At 36.3% G+C, this 12,370-nt stretch overlaps 1 protein-coding gene across 4 annotated transcripts in view; it reads left to right on the forward strand.

The window, feature by feature from the left end:
- Positions 1-12,370, forward strand: part of HERC2 (HECT and RLD domain containing E3 ubiquitin protein ligase 2) — a 103,544-nt gene that overhangs the window by 41,600 nt on the left and 49,574 nt on the right. For all 4 annotated transcript variants that reach the window (XM_077781525.1, XM_077781527.1, XM_077781526.1 and 1 more), the window contains 19 exons: positions 605-789; positions 1,173-1,328; positions 1,592-1,777; positions 2,607-2,777; positions 2,876-2,979; positions 3,090-3,240; positions 3,842-4,056; positions 4,905-5,037; positions 5,134-5,261; positions 5,374-5,569; positions 6,157-6,293; positions 6,785-6,958; positions 7,048-7,184; positions 7,266-7,417; positions 7,833-8,024; positions 8,839-9,026; positions 10,633-10,825; positions 11,422-11,604; positions 12,138-12,322. In XM_077781525.1, coding sequence (XP_077637651.1) covers positions 605-789; positions 1,173-1,328; positions 1,592-1,777; positions 2,607-2,777; positions 2,876-2,979; positions 3,090-3,240; positions 3,842-4,056; positions 4,905-5,037; positions 5,134-5,261; positions 5,374-5,569; positions 6,157-6,293; positions 6,785-6,958; positions 7,048-7,184; positions 7,266-7,417; positions 7,833-8,024; positions 8,839-9,026; positions 10,633-10,825; positions 11,422-11,604; positions 12,138-12,322 — 3,166 coding nt within the window. The remainder of the gene's footprint in view (positions 1-604; positions 790-1,172; positions 1,329-1,591; positions 1,778-2,606; positions 2,778-2,875; positions 2,980-3,089; positions 3,241-3,841; positions 4,057-4,904; positions 5,038-5,133; positions 5,262-5,373; positions 5,570-6,156; positions 6,294-6,784; positions 6,959-7,047; positions 7,185-7,265; positions 7,418-7,832; positions 8,025-8,838; positions 9,027-10,632; positions 10,826-11,421; positions 11,605-12,137; positions 12,323-12,370) is intronic.

Here is a 12,370-nt window from a genome sequence, read left to right on the forward strand (position 1 = left end):
GAGAATCACCACAAATTTGTTTAGAACTGAGTATCTTGTCCCATTTATTTAGAACTGCCTCAAGGAGACTGTCAGCGGGGAAGAAACCTCAGTTTTAAATTCTTGACTGAGAGTTACGAGTGCATGACCGATTTAGAGTGCTGAAAACAAAGCTGCTTTGTATCAGCCAGAGGAGCTGAAGGAGTACTTAACATAGAGGATGTATAGCAGGAAATAATTACAAGTTTACTAAGAAATTTATTGTACTTTTTCACTAAATTGTGATGGCAACCATGTAATTTAATCAATACTGAGGCTCTTTTGAGCTACGTAGTGTCATGGTTTTCACTGCAGCTTCTCAGTGAAGATTGTCAAATTGTGTTTTGTAGTGAGTGATGACAAAAAGCACAAATTCAAGGTATTTTACAAATCCTGTTAACCAAAATGTATGCACAAAACCATTGACTTTTTTGAGCACTACAGTGCAAAAGAGTGAAAGTTCTGGATAGAAACTTTGCAGAGGCTTCTTACATATTTATGCAAAATTGTAGCAAAAGCTTAATCCATGGACTGTGGACTGTCTTCACTCTGAGCTCCCCTTAAGTGATACTTTTATACCACTTAGGAACATCGCTTCCCAGACCATAGCCAAACTAAAAGACGTTGCTCGTCGCATTTCTTCCTGCATGGACCAGGAGCTTTATAGCAAGGAGAGATCTGCTTCTCTGGACCTGTTGCTACGTTTTCAGCGTCTGCTTGTCAGCAAACTCTACCCAGCAGATTGTGTTGGCCAGGTCCCTAATACATACAGTAAGTTGTGGTTTTAAAGATAAAAGCAAAGAACCTCTGACCCCTCCCCAAGTATTTCTGTAATAGCTTTTACAGGATAGCAGTTTATTTTAGTTTTATCTTCTTGTCTCACTTATCAGCCTAGTTGCTGTCTGAACAGTGTTTGAAAACTGTTTATTTACATTGTTTCTGTAAGTGAATCATTTTTTGGTTGGGTAATAGGGTAATAAACTTAGGATAGATAATAAACTTTTTATAAATTCTAAAAAATATGTGATTTTTCTAAATAAGTGCTAATATCCAGTGGCATAATTTCAGAAGAGTGTGTCAGCTTTTGAAGTCTGTTTCTTAAATATGACTATGTCATGGTTTTCTGTGCTCTTCCTTCCTTTATTTTTATACAGGTCCTGATCTCTTAGGTGTTGGTTCTTTACTGAAGAAATACACTGCTCTTCTGTGCACACACATTAGTGATATTCTTCCTGTGGCAACCAGCATTGCTTGTACTAGTCATAGGCATTTTGCAGAAGTATCTTTTGTTGTGGATGGAGATTTAACAGGTAGGTTTTTACTTTTTGTTCTCTTTTCTTCCCCTTCCATGGAATTTTAAGACTTTTAAGAAAGTTCTAAATGACTAAGGAGGAATCAGTTTAATTCTTTGGTTAATGGGACAGGAGGAGGGAAAATTCAGGAAGGCAAGAGCTTTGTACTCAAGACTAATCAAAGGCAGAGTATATTAATGGTGATTTACTTCTGCAATGCAATGTGCAATGAATGTAGAACTTGAACTAAATGTAAGTATCCTCTTTGTTTTTTATTTTAGGCATTCTTCTTCCAGAACTGGTGGTTTCTATAGTGCTACTCCTCAGTAAAAATGCTGGATTAATGCAGGAAGCTGGTGCTATCCCTCTATTGGCTGGCTTGCTGGAACATCTAGACAGATTTAACCACTTAGCCCCTGGAAAGGAAAGGGATGACAATGAGGATTTAGCATGGCCAGGAATAATGGGTATGAATTTAGCAGCATATGGACTGCTTTTTAATAAAGTAGCTGTATAAAAATGGTGGCTGTTCTTGAACTACTCTCAAGAAGGGAATCCTACTTCACACTACAAAGTTTTATTAACCAAATTATATGGCAGTCATAAGGCAGTATTTATTTCTGTCAGTACGTTATTAAGGAGGTTACATATAGAGGTAGCATTAAGCAGAGTACAGATGCTGCTTTTTCAAGAAGTAGTTCACATCATGTTGCATTTTGAGTACAAAAAGTTGCAGTGGAAAGCTGAGTAGTACATCTAGGCATTTAGATACTAAATTCTCTCTGTAATACAAAGGATGAGTAATATGAAAGCTTTGAAATAAAGATTATTTTCCTAGGGCACTTTGTAATATGAGCTGTGTCTGTGGTCAAAAGAAAGGCTTCTTTTATATTAAAAAAATCTGAATTTAAGCTGAAATGAAATATGCAGCAAATACCTTGCAGGCAAGTGAGTAATAAAACTACAGTAATTTGGAGGAAGAAGTGATTAGAGCAGTGATTTACCAGCAAACTGATTGTTCTACTCCACCTCCACACAAAACGGCCATATAGCTGGACGATGGTAGATGACATTAAAGGTTAGTGCCTTAGGACACAGTATTCAAACAGTTTAATTGCACAATATGTAGACAGGAACTTAAAAGCCACTTATACTTTTGAGTGTATAAAAAAAATAAGCAGCTTTTGAACAGATGTGAAGAATTGAATTAAGCAACTATTAAAAGAATGTTCAGAAAAACCCCCTTACTTTCTGATTTTCTGTTTATAAATTATTTTTTCTGTTTTATATGGATAGGTTCATTTTTTACTGGCCAGAGTTGCAGAAATAATGAGGAGGTGACACTTATACGTAAGGCTGATCTAGAGAACCACAACAAAGATGGAGGATTTTGGACAGTGATCGATGGGAAAGTGTATGATATAAAGGACTTCCAAACCCAGTCTTTAACTGGCAGTAGCATACTTGGTGAGAATTTTCATTTGAGTTAAATTACTTTTGTTTCAAAGCTACGTGGAATTAACAGATTTTTAGATATTGTATTGACTACTTCATTGTTTCATTAGCTCAGTTTGCTGGTGAGGACCCAGTTGTTGCTTTGGAAGCTGCGTTGCAGTTTGAGGACACACGGGAATCAATGCATGCCTTCTGTGTTGGCCAATATATAGAGGTAAAAATGTTAATAGTGAGTAAATGCTTATTAAAGTTAAGCATTGCTTTGCTGTCAGATTTCTTGTTGGAGCTCAGCTCTGATTTACAATTGCTATTTATTTTGTGCAGCCTGACCAGGAAGTGATTACAACGCCAGATATCAGCACTTTGTCATCGCCTCTGATAGACACAGAACGAAATTTGGGTCTTCTCCTCGGACTGCACGCTTCCTACCTAGCAATGAGCACACCACTTTCTCCTCTGGAAATTGAATGTGCCAGTAAGCAGGGTGCCATTTTGAGCTTTATTAAGTGATAAATATTTGTCAAAGCTTGCAAGAAAAAGACAAAGGACAAATAAGTTAACCGAAAATGTATCACTTTTCTAGTCTTGATGTCTTCTGTAGTTCTTTATTCTTAGCATTAGCTACCACACTCATCAACATCCCAGTAATTTAACAAGATTTAAATAGAGATTAGATAATTTTGACAGTTGAATTTAGAATTTCATTGTCTGCAACATAAAATAGAAAATGATGCTATGCAGTCTCCTATCTCACCAATTTGTTGTTATTTAAGAGTGGATCATGAGGTATTTGGTAGTTTCTTACTGGGTGTCTTGGTTTGGTGAATCGAAGATATAATTCAGTATTAATAGCAGAAAATTTGCTAAGGCCCTATATCTTTAAACATATGATGGCTGCCCTGTTAGTTAATTGTTTCTTTGTTACAGAATCCTTTTTTCCCCCTGTGAAAAAGTTTTAGCAAATGAGAAAGCTCCTAAATGTTGTTGAAGTCTGTGAATGCATTTCATTAGAGTAAATTGAGTCTTGATAGCTTGGTCTTTGATCAGAAGATTCACTCATGTTTTCTTTATTTTAGAATGGTTGAAGTCATCAATCTTTTCTGGAGGCTTGCAAACTAGTCAGATTCATTACAGTTACAATGAGGAAAAAGATGAAGACCATTGCAGCTCACCTGGTAACACCACCCCAAATAAATCAAAACTATATTCACATCGATTAACTTTGAGTGACCATTCACAACCCTTTCTCCAAGCTATTGCAGATAATAATATTCAGGATCACACTGTGAAGGTAAGCCCTCAGTAGTTCTGTGCACAAATACTGTTTCTAAAGGGTGGTAATGGTGATGAAAATTCTCCGAAGGTGGTAGCAAAACAACTGAAAAAGTTGTTTCAGAATTATTTTTTTGTGAAAGCAATGGCTGAGTACTACTAATGGAAAAATGTGTATATTTCATTTAATGGCATAATAGTATATTATTCCTCAGAATTTTTTACTGGGGGAACTGAAAAATTTGAATCTTCTTACAAAAGAATTGGTTAATACATTACTTCTCATGTCAAGTTTCAGTAGCATTGAGAGATCCTGCTCACCTCCAGTTGAACTAGGATGGAGTTTTTTTTGTCAAGATGCAAAATGTTTTATGTTTCAGGTTCACATATGCCTTTATCTTAAAGTCCCTTTGGGTCTTGAGGTTTGACATGGTTGGAATTGAGATAGTGCTCAACATAAATCACACGGTTTTTCACAATCTTCTGTAATACATTCAGGTTTTCTAACTTTCCGAGTTCAGCTCCTTCATGAAAAAACCCTAAATAAGTATTTGGGAATAGTGACAATGATGAATCATGATCAGAAGACAATTAAAAATTGTGTCAGATAACCTATCTGATGAAGACATCAAAGTAGTAGTAGCTTTATTCCTTGACTCATGTTTCTCTTGAGAAAGGATGTAGGGTATTTATAGTATTGGGTTGTAGTTGCTGTGTGTTAAATTGCACATACTGCATATTATATCTCAGGAATGTTCAGATTGTGGAGATGATTCAGTGTTATTTAAATGCTGCCTGTGGTATTTTGAGTCCTTTCATTGTATTTTAAAACTGAAATTAAACGGAGGCTGTTGTGTGTTTTCTTAGGACTTTTTGTGTCAAATAGAGAGGTACTGTAAACAGTGTCACTTAACAACACCGATCACATTCCCTCCTGAGCATCCTGTTGAAGAAGTGGGACGTCTGTTACTGTGTTGTCTTCTGAAGCATGAAGATTTGGGTAGGTAGGCTTGTGGTGTATTTGTTTTGACCAGCTTAAACTCTGCTATGGATGGCTTTAGAAATACATATTCAAACATTGTCTTTTCTCATTAAGGTCATGTAGCACTGTCTCTTGTTCATCCTGGTACCCTTGGAGTTGACCAGGTAAAGCACAAAACCCTACCAAAATCTGTAGTGGACGTGTGTCGTGTTGTCTACCAAGCAAAATGCTCACTGATTAAGGTAAGCCTCTTAGCTGCTGATGAATTTTCATTTGAAGTGTTTTATTAAAAAGTTGTATGTTGTTCATTTTATTGTGTATTATACAATACTAATCTTTCAATATTTTTTGTAGACACATCAGGAACAAGGGCGTTCTTACAAGGAAGTCTGTGCTCCTGTCATTGAGCGTTTGAGGTTCTTATTCAATGAGCTGCGTCCTGCAGTTTGCAATGATCTCTCTATAATGTCCAAATTTAAACTTCTTAGTTCCTTGCCCCGATGGCGAAGGGTAGCTCAGAAAATCATTAGAGAAAAAAGGAAAAAAAGAGGTAAGGCAGAATTAATGTTGCATTCTCTTAAAAACAATGGAAATCCATCGTATTTCAAGGTTTGCTGCTATATGAGACTCCTTAGACAAAGCATCAAAGCCATTCGCTTTCTGCTGCTTTTTCAGGACGTTTTATAAACCAGTGGTTGCGTGTCAGATCCTACAGCAAGAACTGGCAAACAAAAATGTCAGGTTTAGTTGAGACGTGTTTCTTCATGTTCCAGTGTATTAAAAATAATCCTTCAATATCAGACCCTCTGAATTGGTTTTAGTAACATTCAACTGGAAGTGACATCTTTTTAGAAATCATGTTTTATTAAAGTGTAGTCAAACAATGCTATTTCTGGAAATAAATTAATGTGGTAAACAGACACCAAAGGGCTTTTGAGTTTGTCTTTAAAGCATACTGCAAGTAATAATAGAGTTAACTTGGTAATAGTTGGACAGAGAGTTTATCAAGAATACATTTCCATTTTATTACAGACAGATCTTAAACATTGTGTGTGCTTAGATTATCATGTAAACCTAAAAATGTGATGCTGTAAAATCTAACCAGACTATATGAAAAAATAATACTTTTTTTTACAGTGCCAAAAAAATCTGAATCTGCTGATGTAGAAGAATCCAAAATAGGAAATGAAGAGAGTGATTTAGAAGAATCTTGTGTGGTACCTCACAGTCCTGTACCTATAGATAAAAAGCCTATACCGATCAAATCACCCAAGGTAGGATATTAGATTTTGAATCAATGTTGTCAATAAAAATACAAGAGAAAAATGAATGACCTAAAGTGTGTTTGCTATAACTTGACATTTAGTTTTCTGATAAGGGTGTTTGGTATGTGTAATTGTGACATGTTGTTTCAATGAAGCCTGGAATGATTTTTAAAAACAAGGTTGTACTATATATTTAGCATATGTGAAGATATCTTCTCTAATTTTTAAAGATAATCTTAGAGCTTCATTTCAAAATAAAATGTTGTGATGTGTTACTTCCTCTTTTTTTGAACATTAAGGCATTTGAAATTTTATGTAGCAGTAGTAAAAAAGATAATGAGTTAAAATAATACTAAGTTTTTTCATTACTTTTAAAAAGTTTCCCCCTCTGGTCCCCCCAGTATTTTAAATTTGAAAGTTGCTTTGCATGAAATAACTTATATTTTTAGTAATTTAAAGTTGTTTAAAAAGTTTTAACTTACTATCTTCTTGTTTTGCAGGATAAGTGGCAGCCAATTCTGAGTACAGTTACAGGTGTCCACAAATACAAATGGCTGAAGCAAAATGTTCAAGGCTTGTATCCACAGTCTGCCCTCCTTAACACCATTGTTGAATTTGCACTAAAAGAAGAGCCGGTGGATGTAGAAAAAATGAGAAAATGTTTATTAAAACAGGTGACGTGAATGAAAATTGCCACTTAGATAATTATGACAGTTATTAGCAATTTACATAAGTATGACAGTTTGTTTTTTCTCTTTGACAGCTGGAAAGAGCAGAAGTTCGTCTGGAGGGAATAGACACTATTCTGAAATTGTCAGCTAAAAATTTTTTGCTCCCATCCGTGCAGTATGCCATGTTCTGTGGATGGCAGAGGCTTATTCCAGAAGGAGCCAATATAGGGTAAAACTTCTTGTTGCTTTTACTTCCAGAATTCTTTAATAAGAAAACAATACTTATTTTTCTTGTTGTTTTTCTTTGAAGGGAGCCTCTTACCGACTGCCTAAAAGATGTCGATCTGATCCCGCCGTTTAACAGAATGCTGCTGGAAGTAACTTTTGGAAAGTTGTACGCGTGGGCTATTCAGAATGTCCGGAACATCTTGCTAGATGCTAATGCAAAGTTTAAAGAACTAGGTGAATCTCGTTGCTGTTTTCTGTGGAGAAAACTGTTTTACATTAATATTACTGCTTTTTTTTAAGTTCCCAATAATTAGGATGTTGAAATCCTAATTATTTGTTTATGTTGAGAATTACTTTGACTTTGTTTTTGTGTGTTGTTCTAACCTTCCCACCTTGACCCCCTGTTAACCCACTTCAATGTTCAAGTAAGTATATTGCTGATTTCCCAGCAGCAGGTGATTGATTACTCATTAGTAACATTTTAGCATTATAATACAGATTAGTCAGTTTCTTTGAACTTCTGCTTTTAAGTTCTCGAAGTCGAGCAGGGAATAAAAAATCATTTAAACCATCAATCAAACAAATCTATAACCTATTCTATTGTAGTTCCCAATGTCAGTTGACTTAATTTATATTATGTTTGAACTAGGTCTGCAGCCTGTTCCTCTTCAAACAATTACAAATGAGAATCCAGCAGGACCAAGTCTTGGAACTATTCCACAAGCACGTTTTCTGCTGGTCATGCTGAACATGTTGACACTGCAGCATGGTGCGAATACCTTGAGCCTGCTCCTCAATTCTGGCATGCTGGCCTTGACACAAACCACACTGCGCCTGATAGGTACTGTTCTTTCTTACTTGGAAGAAAGCATTTGCTCTACAAATCCCCTGTATTTTTTAACTGTTGGTGCACCCAAATTGCAGAATCACTTTGCTGCTTGAAGGTAGTGCTTAATGCTATTTATCTTTACCCTGATACAGAAAGCACATCTGCATGATTGAGAAAGAGGTTAATTTAATTGCAGCCTTATTAATTTTTTTTATTGTTTATTGTCCATCCTTTGCTAAAATTTCAGTTAATGTGTAGTTTTGGTGAAACTGTTGCAAATAAATTAAAAATGGAAAATTTAAAATTAAAGTAGTAAAACTCTTTAATATCCACTTCATTTGTTCTACATAGGAAAAATGTTCCCAGTCTGCATATTTAAGCTAGAAACTTTCTTTGTTCTGTTATACAAGTTCTCTAGTGTGTTTTGCTATGATTCAAATTGCCATGGTTTTTCTCTTTATTTTCTTATATAATAGCAAGCATTTGTTCTGTAAGTTGTGTTTAACTGGAGTGTGCATTGAAAGTTTTTCCAAAAGTTCTGTTTGTAGAATCATTGAGCCAGTTGAGTCATCATTATTGTCTCTTATTTATCACTTGTTTTTTCATTCAAAATTAAGTATTTAATTTCCTGTGCATTCAAAACCATTACACCTCAGTTTTCTAAAAGGTCATTTGACTTAACACCTGCAAGTCAGCTTTCCCGTTTGTTACTGGTTTTATATGACAAAGTTTACATGCCTGTAAGTTCATATGTGACTTGCATATAAAGGTAGGTATATACACATGTAGCTGGATTTAATCTCTTTTGTGTTTTTTTCTTTGTTAGGACCCAGTTCTGATAATATTGAAGAGGATATGATTGCCTCTTCTCATGGGGCTTCTGCCACAGTCCTAGAAGAGTCAAGAAAGGAGACAACACCTGTTCAGCTCCCTGTTTCTGGTCCAGAGCTGGCAGCCATGATGAAAATTGGTACCAGAGTGGTCAGAGGGGTAGACTGGAAATGGGGTGATCAGGTACAACTTCTTTCATACAGGTTTTGGATGTGTTATTATCTAGAGTCTCGTTCAGAGGACTGTGTGAAGTTTCTGGTCCATCAAACTTAAGGGAATTTTACATTCCAAAAATGTTGAACTAAGGATATGGGAAATTAGCAGAAAATAAATCTTCCATTCCAGCTGGTCCTCAGAGATCAGAGGGGCTGGCTGCAGCTGGGCTTAAATTCTGATTGTAGCCCAGTTTAGCATTGTAAGTCTGAGTCTGGAGGAGAACGTGCATGAGCATGGAAGCACAAATAGTGCAGTTTACCACTGCAGTTCTGTAGGTCTGATGGATTCAGTAAGGATTTTCATGATCCAAATTCACAAGTACTATGGTTAATTGAGGCATCAGAAAAGCAGGCTCAGGATTGCTGGTGATAAATGCTCTAACTACAGAGTGTTAGTATGTGTTGTGACACAAAGTATAGCAAGAGATCCAATAGCACTATATACATATATATGTATTTGCGTGTATGTAAATCAGTATTCCCAAGTTGTTGGAGATGTGAAGCTCACATAAAGGCTCTTTGGGAAAAAGAGAGCTGTAGCCTATGAACAGATCTTGAGCAGGCAGAATTTTCCCTCTCCAGCCCTTTCTTGCCCCTGAAGCCACTCTTTTATACTGTAAATTTTGACCTGTCCCAATGGGATGGAACAATCATGCTATAGGTGGGGTTTGGTGACTTTGGCCATATGTGCATTATTACACATCCCATGTTTACCTTCATCTGCATCCTGAGGATTGCCTAAGTTTATAATAGGCAACCTCAATGAAAATCTTAGTTACCTTCTGACAGAATTTATAGTTGACAAAAGAGGTAGAATGAACACTTTGGTTGTCCTTCATGTACTGAGGCAGCAGTAGGGGCTCTCTGACCTTCATCAGAGGGTTCATCTCCGTGTGCATCCTTATCTCTTGAAGGAACTGGATTTAGAACCAGGCTTGTTTTTCATGGTCTAGGGAGTAGTGTGGCTGTTGGTTGGGCCCTGGTGCCCTTCTGTGCCTCGCTGAAAAACAAGGGTGCACAAGAGCTCCATGTCACTCCAGACATCACTCAGTCTTTAGGCCTTGCTAGAGCCAGGTGCAAGATAAGCCAGAGGTCCAGCTCGTGTTTTTCACAACCAGCTTTATCAATCCTTCACCCTTTCACAGCAATGCTGTGCAATTCTGACCATTTACCACAAAAGCCTTGGAGAATTTACATAAAATATGTCAATTATTTGTTTAGCTTCATTTTTGGAGATGTTTAAAATTCTCTTTTAGTAAGACTGTGCTAATTTGCCATTTAACAGGAAACTGAATAACTTATTTGCTATAATAATATACATTTCCAACTATGTGGGACATAACTTCTACTTATGTAAGACATAGTAAGAGAGACCTAATAATGAGTGTCCAAATATGCAACTTACTGGGGTGTTTATTTTGGAATTCATGCTTGATTTTTGAAACCCCATTGAATGTTTACTGCCTAATCATTGGGTTAGCAGCAATAGGGAGCAAATGCATGATTATTTTATGAGCTTTGGGGTACAAATTAGCACTGCTGATTGAGTAACTTGAACCTCTCTCTTCTGTCAGGATGGACCCACACCAGGTTTGGGTCGTGTGATTGGAGAACTGGGAGAAGATGGCTGGATTAGAGTGCAGTGGGATACTGGAAGTACAAATTCTTACAGAATGGGAAAGGAGGGAAAATATGATCTCAAACTAGCTGAGCCACCACCTGCAACACAGCCCACAACAGAGGATTCAGACACTGAGGATGATTCTGGTAAAAAAAAAACAAAAACAAAAAACTGGAGACACACTTTTAGTGAATTTTAAAACTGGTATCTTGTAATATAAAAGAGTTTGTCACAGGAGCAAGTGCTTCATCAGAGAAGATTGATTTAATAGGTGCACACTTCCGACCAGAATCTTCCTTAATATAACTTTACTGTGAGAAAGACAAGGTGGTGTCCCATTGTTGCATATTCAGGGAGAGGAAATAATATTATTCAGCTGAAACAGTTTGGTACAGATACCTGAAGGTATACATTTTAACACATGTTAATAGCATCTGAAGTGGCTGTTATATATGGTCTAATTATACATTTAGTCAGAGCGTTTCACTATTCTTGACAATACTTTGGAATTCCTTTCAGCTGGGTACTGCTAGAAAAAAAAAACAACTTGAAAATATATGTGCAAAATACCTGGTTTATATTTTGGACTACTTAGGAGTTGGCAATGAGGAATTTTCTTCATGTCAGGTCATCTTAGAGAAAATATTTGACAAATCATTCACAAAATGTTTGTTTGAGGACCTTTGTGAAATAAAGTAACTCCGTATTAATGTATTCCTTTGCCTTTTGTGTCTCCCTTCAGAAGGAGAACAAGTTGAAAGGAATCTCCACCCTACTTCCATGATGCTGACAAGTACTGTGAACCTGTTGCAGACACTGTGTCTCTCTGCTGGTGTCCATGCTGAAGTCATGCAAAGTGATGCTACTAGGACTTTGTGTGGGTTACTCCGAATGCTTGTGGAGAGTGGAACAATAGATAAATCAGGTATATTACAGCACTCTGACTGTGCTGTGTGCTTGTTTTGTGCTTTCTTGTCTTGTAAGTTTGTAAATCTTTTCCTACTAGTTTTTAATCCTTTTAAGGCCAATGGCTGGAAAATGCATTTTCAGAGCTTTTAAAATCTTAATATTTAAAGGTAATGTAAGTGTATATAAACAGTAAAAGCAGAAGAAATGCATAAGATGTGAATTGATGACTTAGACAATTAATTTATTAGCAACCTTCTTGTGTTCGGATACTGCGTGTGTCATACTCCTTTTTGTAGTTTTCTTGTAATTTCAGAAGTAATGCTGTTAACTACTTTGAAATGAAGAAGAGTAATTATGAGAATTGTTATAAAGGCATATTTAATAAAATTAATTACAATAATTATAAAATTAATTGTGTTAAAATTGAACTTAATAGTGCATGTAAAGACAGTGAAATATCTCGTCCAGAAAAATCTCATGTAGCATATAGAGAACGACATAGCTGGTGAAAAGGTTTACTATTACATGTATATATCTTTTTGTTTTTAGCTTCCTTGCCCAATAAATTAGTTTATAAAGAACAGCATAGGAGTTGGTGCACGCTGGGATTCATTCGAAGCATAGCACTCATGCCTCAGATGTGCAGCACTCTTAGTACCTCTCAGTGGATAACTTTGCTAATGAAAATTGTTGAGGGGCATGAATCTTTCACTGCTGCTTCACTACAGAGACAGGTAATGTGTGTATTTCCAAATTACTTCAACAGGCAATAAAATTAGCAT

Source organism: Lonchura striata, chromosome 2 (genome assembly GCF_046129695.1).
Source record: "Lonchura striata isolate bLonStr1 chromosome 2, bLonStr1.mat, whole genome shotgun sequence".
In the NCBI taxonomy this organism is placed as follows: Eukaryota; Metazoa; Chordata; class Aves; order Passeriformes; family Estrildidae; genus Lonchura; species Lonchura striata.